The 18,704-nt window shown below is 42.5% G+C and overlaps 1 protein-coding gene across 1 annotated transcript in view; it reads left to right on the top strand.

Annotated features, from left to right (window-relative positions):
• Positions 1–18,178, top strand: part of cerkl (CERK like autophagy regulator) — a gene marked incomplete at both ends in the record, with an annotated part of 32,842 nt that extends 14,664 nt beyond the window's left edge. Inside the window, 11 exons of the mRNA XM_079276926.1 lie at positions 6,028–6,159; positions 7,220–7,283; positions 10,220–10,350; positions 10,477–10,551; positions 14,194–14,371; positions 14,774–14,821; positions 14,898–14,923; positions 15,031–15,139; positions 15,269–15,365; positions 17,355–17,551; positions 18,100–18,178. Coding sequence (XP_079133052.1) covers positions 6,028–6,159; positions 7,220–7,283; positions 10,220–10,350; positions 10,477–10,551; positions 14,194–14,371; positions 14,774–14,821; positions 14,898–14,923; positions 15,031–15,139; positions 15,269–15,365; positions 17,355–17,551; positions 18,100–18,178 — 1,136 coding nt within the window. The remainder of the gene's footprint in view (positions 1–6,027; positions 6,160–7,219; positions 7,284–10,219; positions 10,351–10,476; positions 10,552–14,193; positions 14,372–14,773; positions 14,822–14,897; positions 14,924–15,030; positions 15,140–15,268; positions 15,366–17,354; positions 17,552–18,099) is intronic.
• Positions 18,179–18,704: the final 526 nt, after the last annotated feature.

The raw sequence follows: 18,704 nt of genomic DNA on the forward strand, positions 1-18,704 counted from the left end.
GTCAAACCGGATTACCCATGAGGCCCTGCAGCCAAGTCGCAACTTCTTTTTAAGTGTGTCGTCTTTGGCCTCACACTCGCACGCTCACTCACTCTCTCACACACACACACGCACGCACGCGCACACACACACACACACGTGAATGGCTCACGGGTCGCGTGTCAGCCCGCGTGTCAGCCCGCGTGGTCACACCGCACATCAAGCTGTGACGGCTTTTGTGACTTTACACAACGTGGCGGAGGACTCTGTGTGTGTGTCTGTGTGTGTGTGTGTGTGTGTGTGTGTGTGTGTGTGTGTGTGTGGAATGTAAACAGTCGGCCGCTCTGCTGCGGTGCGGACATTAAGCCTATTTTCCAGCCAGGGGTCAGTGTGAAAAGCGCATTGTTGTGCGAAATCGTGGCGTCGCGGAGCGGGCAGTCCCTCCACTGACACCGCCACCTCCGCCACTTCTTAACCCTCAGGTCCGAAAACATTCAGCAGCACAATGGTGAGCGGAGAACGAGACACTTCTCTGTTTCCAGAGCGTCGTTTGCTGTGTGAAGCAGCTGCAGAACGCCGCGCAGAGAGTGAATGGCAGTCAGAGTGACAAAAGGCCGGCCGGCAGCGTTGCTGTATAGAGTCTGCCTCCATACAGGATGGCGGGATGGATTGACTGCAGTTTTACAGCACAACAGACTGACAGGCCGGCGGCGGAGCTCACGGGACGGCCAGACGGAGCTGGCCCGGGCCACCAGCGGCCGTAGCGACTCCTCCCAGATCAATTGTCTTGTCAATCCGTCAGTTTTCCGCTCGCTTACAGAGCTGTTAGTTTGAGTTCAGCATGACAAAGTGAAATCAGTGGGAGGTGGCGCTGGTCGATCTGGGGGTACTGTAAGTGTAAGGTGTCTTAAGGTCAAAGTGGCGCCATCAACACACTGTGTGGCCAGTAGGGATGTGGGTCAGTAGCATTTCATCAAATCCAAATCTCTTCGTTTCTCTTATATCAGTATCTCTATATACAGTATATATTTTAATAATGTCAACTAAATGCTAAAATATCTCCAACTCTAAGAGTTCTAATCACCTTATTGGCTTAGAAGGCAGAAACACAGTTTTTGGTGTAATTGCGGTTGAGACTGCTGCTGCTGTCATACATTACCCACAATGCAACTTGACGAGCAACAGGCACAGTGGGCTAAAAATGAGAAGCCTGTTCCGTTGATAGAAGAACTCCATAATGAACCAGATCCAAAGGGGAACTCGCCGATTTGAACTACTTCCTAGTGGCCAGTAAACATCAACACCCAACAGACGCAAAGAAAAAATGCAACTTTATAATAAGAGTTTTTCCTTTTTGGTTTGACATCATGATATTATTGCGTTTGTTTTCCATCACAATTTCCCGAAAGCCTTCTTCAAATGTCTTGCTTTGTCTGACCAACAGTCCGAAACCCAAAGTTACTCAGTTTACAATGATACAAAACTGAGAAAAGCAACAATTGCTCTCAATGGAGAAGCTGGAACAACACAATAATTTTTCTCGAACAATGACAAACGACTGTTTGATGATTGAAACAGCTGCCGATTGACGAATCATTTCAGTTCTAATTTAGACTTCTCCTTGTAAAAACCACAGAATCACAGTAATTGGTTTTACTGAGGGTTTTACTACCGAAGACACAGCGAGCACATGCAATGATTGCTCTCTTCTTCTCGTTTGTCTCTTTTAACATGAAGAGGAGGACTGTATGAACTGCTTCATGGCCTTGTGTGTCTCTGTGTTAAATATTAACTGGTGCCTCCGTGAAGTCAGCGAGTGTCTCCATAGCGACACGAGGAGAGAAACCTGTCTCTCTCTTTAATCCCTCCTTCATATTCAGGTTGAAGGCTTTATTAGTTTGACAGGACACAAACTTTATTGCACAGCAGCACACACTCACTCAGTAACCAATCAATATACAGAGGGTATCCGATGTCCAACCCTTTGATACCCCCTTTCATTTGCACACTGCTTTTGATGCAACCTGGCAACTCAAACAGTTAGTCAGTCTACGGCTTTGGTCCAGACAGAAATATCTCAACCCCTAATAGGCTTGACATTTTTTTCAAACCTTCATGGTACCCAGAGGATGAATCCAACCATCTTTGGGGATCCCCTGTCTTTTCCTCTAGAGCCAGTAGCAGGTTAATGTTTATAATTTGCGGTGAAATGTCTTGGACTATTGGTGAATTGTAATAATAACGTTGGTGATCCCTGAACCTCTTATCTAGCACCATCAGGTCAGAATTTGTCCAATACTTTGGATTACAATCAAATACCTGTTCCATCCACCTGTTTGTCTCAGTTTTATTCTCCTTTTTTGTAATTTGCACGTGAAACTAATCTGACCCGTCGGATGCTTTGTTACTCAGAACCATCAGAGAGGTTCTGAGTAACGTTGATGTTTGGCCCGGCTTATTACAGTTCTGCGACAGCCACGGATACCAGATTCTTTTCATTCATTTTGTCACAGCCTTCAATTTTTTGATTGCTGTCGGGACGTAATGAGAATTTTCAAAAAACACAACAAATACATTACTCACCCTAGATTTAAGTCTTGTGTCTATGAAACATCTTTTGACTGTAATCCTCTGAGTAAACGGTGTTTACATGTATTTGATTACTTCTGTCCGCTGACCTTCGGTGTAGTCTGCACCAAGATATAATCTGTTTTTGTCAACAACAAGCAGCAGCTTCACTCTTCAGTCCTCAACACTGGATTGTTTACCATGGTAACGATTTAGCAGCGCCATAGCAACCTGCCGCTGGCCGAGGTTAGGAGATGATCTGATGGATACTTGATCTCTTCACATGTACCGGTCTGTCTGCCTTTCTTCTTAGAAACATATCAACAAATGGAATGACCTCATTTCCTATGAGACTGTGTGTGTTTGTGTGTGTGAGTGAGTGAGAGAGAGAGTGCATCAATCATGCAACAATCACTTAGAGAAAGAGAGAGAGAGACCCAGTTCAGGCGTCAGAATCCTTATTTTCTTTAGTGACATCATTTTTATATTTTTGTCATTGACACCATGGTTATTAATCTGCTTATACAAACATTATACTTCCTGTAAAAAGTCTATATTGGTTCACATTTGGCCAAATTGGCACCATTAAAAGTATGCCGAATCACTATTCGTGTTTGTGCAAATTACTCATGGAGGTTCAGACAAGGATCACTAGATTACTTTGATACTGAAGAAAACCTTAAAAGGCAACTTCTGGAAATAAAAGAAGCATATTTTTTTTCGTCATATTATGAGAGGATTTCGGGACTAATTCATTTTAGAAACAAAGATATGTTGTTGAGTTATGTGGAGAGACAAAGAGGGAGGGTTGTGGTCGATAGAGCTTACCAGATCGTCCACCATGGAGACAGCTGCTTTCAGTCTCCTTTCCATCTCTGCTACTCTAGTTTACATTCATTAATCACATCCGCTTAAACAACAGGGTCACAGTAAACAGTAAATACAAAGATCAACACTATATCAGTCCTCGGCTCTATTTGCATAATCGTCATGGTTCTTCAGATGCGGAGGAAATGCAAACAGCAATGTACAAAAGGGACTTTTAGTTGAGGAGATAAGAGACTCTGGTTCCAAAGTGCATGGAACAGTTTGGTCATGTAGGGCTAATTGGGTCCTCGTGCCACCCTGGCTCCTAGTGCTGCCTCGGGGCCCCGTCCAAGTTGGGTAGTTAGAGTCCCAAGTGCCATTGTCACCCTGACTCCTAGTATCATCATTCTCAACGAGGTGACACTTATAAACCAGGGTATGTAAGAAATTTGAGCAAAGAACTGTGTGATCAGTAGATATAATAAAAGTGTTTAATAATTCATAATTAAGAATTCATAATTAGTCATAATCATAAGTGTTTTGGAAATGCATAATTAAGATAAGCATAAAGTGTTTTAGGATAAGCAGCTAGAAGTAGAATTTGAGACATGAAGCTTTTGCCAAAGTTGCAAAGTTGCAGAAGTTTAACATTTATACTGAAGGATTATTATAGAAGGGATTAAGCAATAACTGACAGTCTTTGAATGTGTTAGGAGCTCAGGGACAGAGAGTCATGAAGACAGGCATTTACAGAAGTGCACAGGGAAGTTAGCTAATAGGAATTGGGATAAACGGAAGGGGAGGAGTTGCGAACGGATATGAAGGAGGGAGATAGAAAGTGTTTTTCTGCCTCTTTTTAGCGTGTGGTTGCCTGGGACGGCTGTGTCCTGGGACCAGAGGTAGTTTTTTCCAAAGTGGGTTAATATTGTAATATTTCTTAGGAGTAATTTACTCCATTGTGTAACTGTAATCGTACTTGCATCAGTGGGATTAAATTCCTTTTAATTGTAAACCAGTTTTGGTAGATTTATTGTTGCAGCGTGTCGACTGTACAAAGCAGCCGGACACGTGCTCTGGCCTCCTCGCTGTGGAACAGACTCAAGTTTCCACAGGTAGGAATGGAAGTTCTATAAATGCTGTAGTGGAATCGTGTTGGTTAATGGTGGGGTCGTGTCTACATTTTTGGGGGGAGGGGCACCAAAGGGGTGGAACTTCTGGTAATGGTGGGGGTCCAGTAGAGAGAAGAGAGAGCGAGAGGTGGGGGGGGTATTGAGTAACTCCTGAGAAACCTGGTCAGAGCCGTGGGGTATGAGTGATGGCAGGAGGTGTGCACTGTGCGCATGTGAGTGTGGGTCATTAACAGGGCGAGGTCACAGCCTTCTGGGAACAGATTATAGTAATGATCTGGATAATGGAGCCTGTGTGTGTGTGTGTATTGATCTGTGCGGGTCTATGGGGATTTATAATGCGGCCTCTAAATCTGCCTAATGATGAGCTGTACAGGGGGTCAGGGGTGTGTGTTTGTGACTGTAGTTTGGAGACGATACCATGTAACCGCACGCACACACACGCTCACACTGTCTACCAGTGTTGGGGATGGAAAAGATATGCTGAATATTTTTGCATCAAACAGACCTCTGCAACGTTATCACAGTAGCACAATCTACAACTCATCATCCAGACTTTTGCTAGTTTAGCTTTTGGATTTACATGACTAGAGGGACAAAGCAACCGTCCAAAACCTCAAGATATTAAGTTTACATTGATATAAAATAATGAAAAGCAACACATCTTCACAATTGAGAAGCTAGAAATTCTAGCAAATTGAGAAGGAACATCTTTCACTTCTTTTTTAAATTTCCCAGACACATCCGGGGAGGCTATAGCCGTGCTAATGGCGCTATGAGGCTGTATTTAGATACTCCTGTGCTTTGAGCTAAATGCTAACGTCAGCATGCTAACACTGATAATGTGATGTTTAGCAGGAATACAACATTCACCATCTTAGATCAGCAAGTATCGATCTTTTATTATACAAGCTATTAATATTGCAATTAGGAATGTGGGGATTGACCGATTTCACCATAACTTGGCATAAACATTGGTTAAATTGTGGTGCGTTCAAGCTCGATTCTGTAAAAACGAGCATTGTAAGGTTATCATGATGTGTTCATATATAATCATGTAAAATGTAGTTTTGGTGAGAAATGAATAAATCCAGTGTTTTTCAGGAGATGTTTTCAAAGCAAAATGAATAGATATTGGAGAGGTTTAACTTTCTAACAATAGCTCTCAGCAGCTTATAATACATTATTTAAATGACCAAGAATACCAAGATTTTTCTATCAATACAAATACAATCATTTATTTCCTAATCATTTGAATTATTAGATAAAACATGTTGATGAACTGCCTAATTTGCAAAAAAGTAATAAATTGCAAAATTTGATATCGCAATATTAAGCATATTGCAAAATGTTAAAAATAGCAATAATATTGTATCGTTACTTAAATATCGTGATAACATCATATTGTGGGGCCTCTGGTGACTCCCAGTGCAATTGTTGAGATTTTTCATTCTCGACCCAAGTGGTGGCCGGACCACTGGCAAGGCTGAAAACAGACCATTTTCACTGTACAACGTCACGTGTGCGTGTGTGTGTGTGCATGCAGAGTCCAGCAGTCGTCCCAGGTATCTCAAGGTGTTCATCAACCCCAGCAGCCACAAGAAGGAGGCCGTTCACATCTACAGAGAACATGTGGCTCCGCTCTTCAAGATGGCCGACGTCCGCACTGACATCACTGGTCAGTCCACCCACTTTATTTATCTGTCATCTTCATGAAGAATATTGAATATTGTTGTTATTATTACCAGATTTTTGGATTTGTCATAAAATAATGTGTACGTGCAGCAGAGCTGTCGCAGTGGTTTTAATACTTGTAACAATCCCTCCTTCTTTATTGACATTAGAGAAGGCAATGTGAAATCTGTGTGTGTGTGTGTGTGTGTGTGTGTGTGTGTGTGTGTGTGTGTGTGTGTGTGTGTGTGTGGAGGAGGTCCAAAGGTCAGAGTTAATGGCAGTCTCTGGTCGCTGGGTAACCTGATACAGGGGGTGGAGCCTAGCCCATCTGTTGTGACAGGGAGACAACCTGCTCCTCTCCTCTCCTTGTCTCCTCTTCTCTCCTCTCCTTCTCTCTATACTCTCCTCTCTTACTTTCTCTCCTTTCCTTGTCTCCTCTCCTATCTTGTTTCCATCCTTGTCTCCTCTTCTCTTTGTTTTTTCTTATCTCCTCTCTTGTTCCCTCTCCTTGTCTCCTTTCCTTATCTCCTCTCTTGTTCCCTCTCCTTGTCTCCTTTCCTTATCCTCTTCTTTTCTTGTTTCATCTCTGCTTCTTTTCTCCTCTTTTCCTCTATTCCTCTCCTCTTGTTGTTTCCTCCCTTTATCTCATCTTTTCTCTTTTTTTCCTCCTCCACCTTCTTCTCCTCTCCTCTTTTCATCCTGGTTTCCTCTCTGCCGCTCTCCCCTCCTTCTCATATCTTCACTCCTCCCAATTTCTCCTTGTTTCCTCCCCTCTCCTCTCCTCCTCATATCTTCTCCACTCCTCTAAGCAGATGGTGTGATATCCGTTGTCCCACTTTTTTTGGCAGCCATCGAACACATGCGTGTGTCCTTGTGACCACACACATGCATGAACACTCTAGCTCTGTCCATCTCAATGTCTCTCCATCTGTTTCCCCCTCTCTCCTCCTGTCTCTGTCTGTCTATCTGTCTGTCTGTCTGTCTGTCTGTCTGTCTGTCTGTCTGTCTGTCTGTCTGTCTGTCTGTCTGTCTGTCTGTCTCTCTCTCTCTCTCTCTCTCTCCAGTGACAGAACGGAAAGGTCATGCTCTGTCAGTGATGAAGGAATGCAAGCTGGATGAATATGATGGGTTAGTTGTCCCTTGTCTGTCTCTCTCCTGTGATTTTAAATTGATTACTTGGCTGTGAATATGCCAGTTTTTATTAATTCAATTTGTTGTGGTGAAGTTTGCATGAATGGGTATTTATTCTGACATTCTGATGTTATTCTTCCACGAAAGTTAGATCGTGATGCTCACACACTGACACACACACACACACACACACACACACACACACACACACACACACACACACACACACACACACACACACACACAGGTGAGGTCAAACTGCAACTGCTAACTCAGCTAACCTCACTAATGAAATCAAAATAATATTTTATGTTACTGAGACAAATAACGCAAGACAATAACTAAAAGCACAAAAACACTGATCAAACTCTCATCATCACTATCTTTGATGGTCCTTCTATGTGTGTGTGTGAGAGTGTGTGTAAGCAGCTTTTGTGCTCAGCCCTCATACAGCTTAATGTGCTTAGAGCAGATTAGCTCGGCGTTGCTAAACTTGCTGCTGCGTGTGTGTGTGTGTGTGTGTGTGTGTGTGTGTGTGTGGCTGCTCTGGTGAGGATTTGGCCAATTAGGCTGGCTGTCACCTTGGCGACCGGAGTTTCAGGTAATCCCACACACAGGAGGGGGCGGAGGCGGAGTCTGTTTACTTCACGTTTACTGGAAACACGAACTCCGAAGATGAGCCTTCTCGCTTTTTAATGAGCTCCTGAAAACATGGACGAATCTGTCAAAACACTGAAGAAATTATTATTATTATTGTCTCTCTACCACTACTACTACTAATGGTAATAATAATAATTATTATTGTTACATTAATACAAAAACTCCCTCACCTGTCCAAATCTCAAAAGAAACTTTTGACTTTACTTTTGACCTACCTGTTCATTTTTGTGAGTGTTTAAAAAAATGTATTCAATATTTTATGGAATAATATGAGATATATCTATATATATATATATTAGTGCTGGGCAACGATTCAAATGTTTAATCGCGATTAATCGCATGGATTCTTTGCGATTCATCGCGATTAAGCGCATTGTTATGGCAAAGTTCAACAATGAATTCAAATGTAGTGTATTGCGCACTTTTATTTTAAAAGTACTGCTATATGAACAAAAGGTCAATAACATTTGGTTTGTAAACACTTTAAACACATCAGGTTCTTGTTAACAGCAGTATTCCCTTTACACAGTAGCAGTTCTATCTCTTCACTATCTGTGTTCAGTGTGTGACTGTATGTGAAATGTTCCACTGCTGTGCAACAGGAATAAAATGTTTCAGCACGTTTCATCTAAATATCTGTCTTGTGTCTTCATTCAGTCAGAGCATGTGAATGCAGCTCTACTGTAACTCCGAGGTGATGATGGTTACCCAGCAATCAAAGAATAAAGACACTTTACGCACAAGTTAGGTGTATTTTCCCTTTAAGTCACGAGATGCAGGTAGTATGTTTTATACTTAATGTGAATATAATTCATACTTTGTTGGCATTCTGAAAACTGGATGTTTGTCTGAAGAAACCGGATGTTGTCTCACGTTAATCTTTCTGCTAACAAAGTCCTTCGCTCGCTCCCGATCTGTGCCGTTTAAATGCATTTACCGTGAATGTCAGCATATAGGTGCACTAACATGTAAGTGTCTGCTGAGTTGACCACGGAGATCTGAGTGTCTGCTGACTTTACCGCAGCGATGTCCAGTAGTCTCCATTCCTCCACCGCTGCCAGTGAGCAACAGACTTTCAACATAAAAAAAATGTAAAATGCGTTAACGCGCTATAAAATAACGCGATAATCACTTTTTACATCACTCAGTGCATCTGCTCTTAACCGTCTGCAGGTCATCCAAAATGCTGCCGCCAGATTACTCACCAGGACAAATCGACAGTCTCACATCACCCCCGTACTCCGATCTCTCCACTGGCTTCCTGTAGCATCTAGGATACACTTTAAAATTCTCACCATCACTTACAGAGCACTTCACGGTCAGGCTCCGGCTTATGTAGCTGATCTACTTCGCCCCTATTCACCCGCCCGCACTCTCAGGTCAAATGCTCTAGGTCTTCTGTCAGTCCCACGCACACGATTTAAGACCCGAGGTGACCGAGCCTTTGAGGCAGTGGCCCCGAGGCTCTGGAATGCTCTGCCTGCAACTCTACGCCTCGCAGATACTGTGGATACTTTTAAAAACCAGCTCAAAACCCACCTGTTTAGGCTGGCGTTTGTGTAAAAGTAAACCCATGTCATAGACCTGCTCTTAAAATATGTTTGACATTTTTATTTTTTATTTTTTACTTTTCTCTGTGTATATAATTTATTGACCCTAGGGTCACATTGTGTTTTTTATGCTTTTAAATGTCTGCTCTGTTAAGCACTTTGTGATATTATTGTCTGTGAAAAGCGCTATAGAAATAAAATTCATTCATTCATTCATAACGTGTTAACTTGCTCAGCACTATATATATATATATATATATATATATATATATATAAATAAAGGTAAATTCTGAGAAATATCAGAGGACATGACATAAAGTGTAGCTACAGCCCCAACAGTTATTGATGCCTTTCAAATTGAAACGCATTGTGTTCACTTTGACCAGACCTGTAAATATTTCAGTTTGTTTTGATATATTTCAATCTAGTTTTCTTTCACTGCGAGTGCAATTCTTTCAATTCCGGTTGAATGGTCCTATGGAGAAGCCATGCCCCCTTCTGGATGAACATGAGCTTGAGGATACCTGTTAAAGATGCCAAACACAAAGCGCTCACTGTCGATGGATTAACTGTCCGCCATCCAAAGTTAAGATCAGTCAAAAATGTCTTCAACTTCACAATAATATTCCATCGTTTTATTTGGACCTAATCGATAAGTGAGACAGCTCTACAGAGACACAAATCATTTGTTTGACTCTACCTGTCTGTCCACCTGTCTGTCAGGGTGGTGTGTGTTGGTGGGGACGGGTCGGTGGCGGAGCTGTGTCACGCTTTGGTCCTCAGAGCTCAGCTGGATGCTGATTCTCCAGAGAAACCAGTGAAACCATTGCTGCCACTTGGAATCATTCCTGCTGGTGAGAGAGAGGACACATCCTCATATAGAACCAAACACTGTAGACCAACATTGGGCAGAAACACATCTATCCACATCAGAAACTGCCAGACGGGGTGTTTTATCAACTGTCTGTCCATCGTTACAGGTTCTACAGACGTGGTTTCCTGTTCTGTTCATGGAATCAGAGATCCAGTCACTGCAGCCCTGCACATCGTCCTGGGTAGGTTCTACCTGTTCTACTTCTGTAGGTACAACATCCTAGGTCTATGGTCACATTGGCTACGTGGGTTCTACTTGTTCTAGATCTATAATCACATTGGTTTTGGTAAGTTCTACCTGTTGTGTGTCTAATGTTACGTTTACCTGTTGGGTATAGTTGGGTTTACCTGTTCTACATCTATAGCCATGGGTTCCAGGGTAGGTTCTACCTGTTCTATGTTTAGACTTTTGTCGTCTTGGTTGGACTCTGCCTGCTGGCTCTCTTGGTTATTCCTAGGTGGATTGTACCTTTTCTACATCAAAAGTTGTGTTCTCCTGGGTGGCATATACCTCTTCTAGCTTAGTCAGGTTGGTGGGTTCTACCTGTAATAGATTTACAGACACATTCTGGGTCGGTTCTGTCTGTTGTGAGTCTGTTTGTATTGTCCTGGGTGGACTCCACCTGTCCCAGACCTACAGTCACTATGTAAATAGTGGATTCTACATCTTCTAGTTCTAAAGTCGAGTTGTACTGGGTGGCTTCTACCTTTTCTAAATCTACCATCACATCATCCTTTGTGGGTTATACCTGTTCTAGATCTGTAGACACATTGCATTGACTGGGTTCAACTTGTTCTATATCTATTGTCACACCATTCCATGTCAGGTCTATTTTAGTTTAGATCTATAGTGTTGTTACTCAGTGGGGTCTACCTGTTCTAGAATTATCTACTAATAATCCCTGATGGGTTTTGCGTTCTCTAGACAGTCACATTGTTCTGGGTGGGTTCTACCTTTCCAGATCTATCGTCCTTTGTAGTTTCTACCTGTTATAGATCTATACTCATATTATCCTGGTGTGAGTCTACCTGTTCTAGGTCAAAAGTCACCTCCCCATCATGGTTACGATTTACATTACTTCAGCCGTGATTGGCTGATGGTCACTCAGATTGTTTGAGAACAAACAGACGTACAGACTGTGTGACTGGACTCTGGAGGCGGCACACAGACAGATGTCTAACAGCAAAGATCAGTTTAACTCTAAATCACAGGTTTGCTCTGCTCACTGTAGCCCTGCCCCCTTCACCTCTCAGGTAAACCTGCGGACTAATCAGCTGGCAGCGCGACAGGCTGCTGTGTTTGAATGACTGGCGGCTCGTTAGGTTTTGTGAGTGTGTGTGACAGATGGGAGTATTCAGTGGCACAAATGAGACTAACTCCTGAACAATAGAAAACAGTTGACGTGCAGGCAGGAAGCTGTTCCCACAGACACGAAGGGGACTACAGGTGAGTTCAGGTGTGTTCACGGCACAACATACCTGAGCTGTAACTGGCAGCACATCGCAGCATGTCTCTCCTGTCTGTATGGTGCGTATGAAGCTGCAGCCAGCAGCCAGTTAGCATAGCTTAGCATAAAGACTGGAAACAGTCATCTCTCCAAATGCAATGTAATCCACCTACCAGCACCTCTAACGCGCAGTAATTAACATGTCGCAAAATGTCATATTTCTAAAATGACAATTCACCTTTTTACAGTTGGTTATGTGCCAGACTATGTTTTGGTTGTGAGCAGTCGCCACGACAACTAGTGGAGACTCCATGAAGTCGCTTCATTGGGTAAACCAAAAAGGAAGCCAAAGCAGGATAAAGTATTCAATTAAGATCAGTCAACAGACAGAAAAGTATGATTTTTTGTTTTGTTTTGTAAATCATACTCTCCAGTATATTTTTTACTTGCTGGCCATAATGAACATTGGTTATAGCTTTAAGGAGCGCTACAGGTTTGATCTCACTGACACACTGACCGTCACACACACAGATAACAGTGCCATATGGAGAGGAAATCAAATGCTATCTGGAGAGAGAGACAGGCATTCAGTCAGACAGACAGGTGGGAAGAGAGCAGTTCAGTAGGTTACAGCAGGTATGTGGCCAGATGGCTGTGTGTGTGTGTGTGTGTGTGTGTGTGTGTGTGTGTGTGTGTGTGTGTGTGTGTGTGTGTGTGTGTGTGTGTGTGTGTGTGTGTGTGTGTGTGTGTGTGTGTGTGAGTGTGAGAGAGAGAGAGAGAGACTGTAGAGCATCTTACTGAATGGTCTTAATTGTGAAATCAGGTCAATGAAGTTAATTACATTTTAGTACAACACCTCAATGATTGTGTGTAAATAAACAGTGAAAAAATCATAGTAATATGTCAACTTGCTGAATTTTGTTTTCAGTCAAATCTTGGCCTTCATCAGCTCAGGTTTCACGTTGTTTCTGTTCTTATAGCATTTAAAGGGTTGCTGTTCTCCGGCTCAACAAGAGAGGGAGAGAGTGAATGAAGAGAGGGACTGGTGTTAGAGAGAACAAAGAATAATAAAATGTTATTTTTTGATTGTCTGAAGGTGGTCACGTTCTAAGGCAAAAATATACACATCCATATTTCCTCACAGCGATGTAACAACCCATTCTCCGCTGCTTTGTGTCAGACGCTAAAGGATACCATCTATTGTTGTTGAGGGATTATACCTTCGAGAATTGCAAGTCAGAATCATCTTCCTGCTTTGGAAAACATTAAAGGGGACATAACATGCTCATTTTCAGGTTCAAACTTGTATTCTGGGTTTCTACTGGAACATGTTCACATGCTTTAATGTTTAAAAAACATATTATTTTTCTCATCCTGTCTGTCACTCTAAAGTAAACCATAGACTGTGTATAAGAAGTGGACGTAGTCATCGTGACGTCACCATTGGTTTGTGGACTGCCGTTTTGAAGCGATTTCGCCATCTTGAATTACGGCCGTTGCCATGTTGTTGTTTTTTTCACAACTAAGGAACAAAAGTTACCATATGTGGAATGTGGAGGAGTGATGTAGAGACACTGAATATGGCTCTGGTAGAGGCAACGACCTGTCAATCACAGTAAGCCCGCCCTAAAGCATACTCTGCGTTATGGTCTATTTTACTCTAACTGGAACATGATACATGAGACATAGGAAGGGGAGCCACATCTGAATGGCGTGTTGAATCACATGTTTTCTGATCCACAGCTCACAAAAAATGACTGGGTTGTCTTTTTGTCACAGTTTGAGGGTTGGTAAGCACTCTAGATACCCAGATGTATGTGATCAAGAACTGGAACCTGAGTTTTTCATGATAAGTCCACTTTAAAAGGAACAGATTGTCTTTTAATCTTCGTCTTTCACTGAGTAAGACACATTTGTCCTAAATCTGCTGTAAATGTCCTTTGCATTGTGCTGCCTCAGAGACTGGACTAATATATAGATATAGAGCCAGGTTGGTCAAACTGGAGCAATAACAACCAGAGACTGGTCACTCTACTGCAATGTGATTCCTCTGAGGTTTATAGATATTACACGCACACACTCCTGACCTCTTTCTGTGCTGCTTCTCATGAATATTAATGAGCTTCTCACCATACAACCACTTGGCCTTCTTACAGGCTGTGTGTGTGTGTGTGTGTGTGTGTGTGTGTGTGTGTGTGTGTGTGTGTGTGTGTGTGTGTGTGTGTGTGTGTGTGTGTGTGTGTGTGTGTGTGTGTGTATGAGCGTGTGTGTGTGTGTGAGCGTGTGGAGGGTCCTAAGTTTTCCTAATTAGTATTAATAATTAAAAAATAATCTTTCATCCGTGTTTCTTCCCCCTCCCCCTCTGTCTGTGTGCAGGTCACCTGCAGCAGGTGGACATGTGCAGCTTCTCGTCTCTCGGTCAGTTGGTGTGTTTCGGGTTCTCCGCCATGTTCGGCTTCGGTGGGCGGAGCTTAGCGCGGGCGGAGAAGAAGAGGTGGATGCCGTCGTCACGGAGGCGAGAGTACGCACTCGTGAAGACGCTGGCGAGGCTGAGGTCACTCACACACATACACACACACACACACACACATGTTAAGACCACTATAACAAAATGGTGATTTTGGATATTATAATTGTTCACTGACTTGAATTCAGATTTGAATAAATATGTCACTACAATTTAAAATATTAAAAAGTACACTTCAGCCATGCTAGCGACGTATTGGATTTGGTATTTGATACAAATGGCCAAGACATTTTTGCCAGACATTCATGTCCTCTTTGCCAATTGGCAAATGTTAGCATTGCTAACAGGCTAAACCAAGATGGTGGACATGGTAAATATGTTTGCACCGTCATTGTTAGCATGCTGATGCTAGCTTTTAGCACCACTGTGTCCCTCACAGAGCTCTTACTCTGGTTCCTCATTCCTCGTTTTCTCTTCTGTCTCCCTCAGACCAGAAGACTGTCAATTGTCTTTTCTACCAGCGAAGAAGTCAAACAGGTGAGAAACACACACACACACTCTTTAAACAAAGCTGTCTTTTATGTTCAAAACTAAATTAGATCTCTTTTCTCAGAGACCAGGACCAGGACCCAGAGTCAGGTGAGACCAATCAGGACAGGAGATTAAAAAACAACTGGTTCAGATTTCCCTCTCTGTCGACCCAGTTTGAATTTACAGATTTTTCCTTCTGTGTTTGGTCGGTACAGATGGGGAGGAGTGTTGGACCACTAACCAGGGCCTGTATCTAAGCATCAGCATCATGTCCATCCCCTGTCTGAGTCCACACGCACCCCGAGGACTGGCTCCCAACACCAGGTACCTGACGAGCAGTTAATCCTTCCGGGAATGTTAAAGTTAGCCGTGTTGTGACCTCGAACGCACCGCACGTTTATGTCACCGTGTTTCTGCTCCTGAACGTATTTTTCCACTCCGTGTTTGTGACAGTTTGGCAAATGGCAGCGCGGCATTGATCGCAGTGGGAAACACTTCCAGGTCAGAGTTCATCAAACATCTGAAGAGATACAGCAGCTCTAGTGGACAGGTGAGAGCAGCTGTCAATCAACACCCTCTCAGTCTGTACTCTCCAAACTAAATGGAAACTACTGCTTATCATTTTACAGTGTTGTTTGGGATTTAGGGATGGGGTTTGAAAATCAAGTATCGAATCTTCTTATGGAATCCAAATTCGTAGGAATCTCTTATCAGATCTCATTAGATTTACCTTTCAACATTTAAAAGTATCTAAAGGCTTAAACTGAAATGTGTCTAATCCCCTTTTCTTGGCAGAGAGTGCAAAAACACAAACATGAAACGTTTATTAAATGTATCTGACACATTTAATTAACAGCTGTAGTAAGCGATGATATGAATTAAAGTTAAACTGGGTGATTCTTAAAGCGGCTGTAATCACTATCTTTTTACAATAGCACAAATGTGTCAAATGATAAAGTGAAAGAGGCTTCATATAGTGATGCACTCACAGAGAATTATCACAGGAATACCAGATGTTAACAAATGAATCAGACAATGCAGTTCATTGAGAGTTGTTGTCTGTCTTTCAAGAAAGTCCTGAGTCCTTTTTGTCTGAGACCAAGACAAGGCAGAGTAAAAATGCGATTGATGACGATATCATTTCTCTAGAGACGAGTCAACACTCCGTTGGTTAATTTTCAACTTAAAAAAATAAGTAAAACACCGTCCACTCGTGGTTGTACAGTGTTTGGTGTTGAGAAGGATTTCACTCTCCAACAATCATCAGGCTGAATAGAGACACCACGTGTAGAGACCACCTCATTAACTCGACAAGCTTTTCACTTTAAACGAGCAACAGTCAGCTAAAATGAGATGCCGCTACCTGGTTTGACAATTTTAGGTATTTTGCCGCCCGGGAAGCAGATCCAAAATGGAGCCAGCTGTCTGAACTCATCCCTAATGAGGGCTGTGTTGTGTCACTCCTGACATCGCCGTCCTTAAGCCTCCACCTCTCAAAGAGATAAAAATAAAGAAACTAGTTATTGGTGAGTGGATTAGCTTGGTTCGGCCTGGCCTGGCCTGTGAGATCGCACACTAACCCACTTACTAAATATACTGAGAGCGTGGCGTTCCCTGTCCTCCGGAGTAAACAGGCTGTTTACTCGCTGACCTACATCCTGTTAGCCTCCATCCAGGTGAAGAGACGGACAGCTCACAGTCAAACACGACAAGACGGGCATTACGCAGCATTTTGCTGTCGTAGTCTGTTGAGGTGGAGCTCATTTCTAACTATGTTATATCAGGCTGCAACTAATTATTATTAAAACAGTGAGAAATGTCCGCCGTTATTACAAAGAGCTATGTACCGTTGTCGCGGCTGACCTACAGTCCAAACCTCAAAATGATTTCGTTTATTCTAATTTAAATTTAGAAAAAGCTGCAAATTATCATAAATAAGAAGCTAAAACTATTAGATGCTTGGCATTTTTGCATGAAAAATTGTCACTGAATAATGAATCACACGTTTAAGCTAGATACCATAGCATATACACCGCATATATCACATTTTAAAAGTTCTTCATGTTTTAACAAATTAACATAGTGGAGTCTAAAGTACATTTTGCTGAGAAATATAGTGGAGTAGAAGTATAAGGTGCCACAAAATGGAAATATAAAGTATATATACCTCAAATCTGTATCTTAAGTACTGTAGTAAATGAAGTTACTGACATTCCACCACAAAAAAACTGACTTTAAAAACGATCAGCTTTATTCTAATAATAAAACCTGAGGAGAAGACAGGAGACAGGACACAGAGCGACAGCCTGTCTTTCTGTCTGTCTGTTGGTCTTTGCTGCCCCCTGTTGGAGCTTCATGGTGTTACACCAGAGACCGTAAAGGACAGCAGATAGGAAACAAACCCAGTCACTCCTCCAGATAATCAAGCTTTTTAACGAGCTTTCTATCCTCCTTAGCTGACCTTTGACATGTGAAGACACACACACACACACACACACACACACACACACTCTGTGTCTGACTGATTATCTGTCTGCAGTTCAGCTTCTCATTCGTGGAGACGCAAGTCGTGTCAGCGGTGAGGATTTGCCCCCGCTCTCTGATTGGCTGGTCAGAGGAGGAGAGTGAGGAAGAGGGCGAGTCCAAAACCTCGCCCATCATCCAATCAGAGGGAGCCGCCTTCCCCTGGAACATCGACGGAGAGCTGGTGGAGATTGCTAACGAAGTGCTTGTCAGGTATGCGTTGTAAATATAATTTATTATCATATTATTATTATTTGTAACACTGAGTGAAACAGGGGCGCAGCTAATGATTAATTTAAATACCAATTAACCTGCCAACAATCATATTAATTAATTGATTATTTGTTTGGTCAGAAGAAAGGGAAAAGTTTCACAATTTCCAAAAAATATCCATAGTGACGTGTTCACATTTCTATCTGTCAATTGAAGCTACATAGTGAACTAAAAAGTAACTAGAGACATCGACCATCTTGCGATGGAGTCAATGGTGTATATTCGGGGTATGGGGCCGGGGTCCTTTCCTCATTCCATGCCCCCTACCTCCTATGTCCTTGCTCGGACCACAGCGATCTTGAACTCAACCTTCATTTAGATCTCAACTACAGACCTGTGAGGTTTCGTGACTCTCTCAGACTCAATACAATGCACCACCAGCGTCAGTGCCATGGCTGGTAATCAATACCAGTTCTACATTCATTAAATAATCACTGTATGTCATATTAAAGTGTTAGTGTGTGTGTGTGTTTACGTGGTGCGTTCAGGGTCCACCCGCAGCTCATCACTCTGTACGGGGAGGAGGTGAACGAGGCCGAGTCGACCGTCTCCTGCAGCTGCATCTGAGGCCGGCAGAGGACAAAGACACATCGCCATGGTAACCACACTGACTGAAAAGTGCCCTCTCTAGGTCAATACTGTTTCCATGGCGATGTCAACTTACGTAGAAGTTTGATTAAAAGTAGCAAAAACACATAAAAGTAGCGACAGAGCTTTGCAGCTTACTGTTCACATCGTATGATTGATTACTGCAGCTTTATTAACAAGGAGGTAACTTTAACCTTTGACCTTAGACTACCTGCTTCAAAGGGTTCACACTTCTAGACCTGACCTGAGGATGGAGATTAATGTTTTTTGTATAAGTTCATGTTTACTGCTGCAGAGAGCAAAGAATCATCAGTAGTTGAAACTGTAAACGTGTGAGCTAAAAATAGTTCATATTATCCAAAACTGTGAGTATTGATTAAATAATAACAATCAATGTTTGTTGGTGATAGTCGAGCAGCTTTCTGTTCAGATGAGAAGAACCAGACTGGATGAACTTAGTGTCCAAAGACTGTAAAAGTTTGATATTTTAATATAACAGAGCTGT

Source organism: Melanostigma gelatinosum (genome assembly GCF_949748355.1).
Source record: "Melanostigma gelatinosum genome assembly, chromosome: 10".
Classification (NCBI taxonomy): domain Eukaryota; kingdom Metazoa; phylum Chordata; class Actinopteri; order Perciformes; family Zoarcidae; genus Melanostigma; species Melanostigma gelatinosum.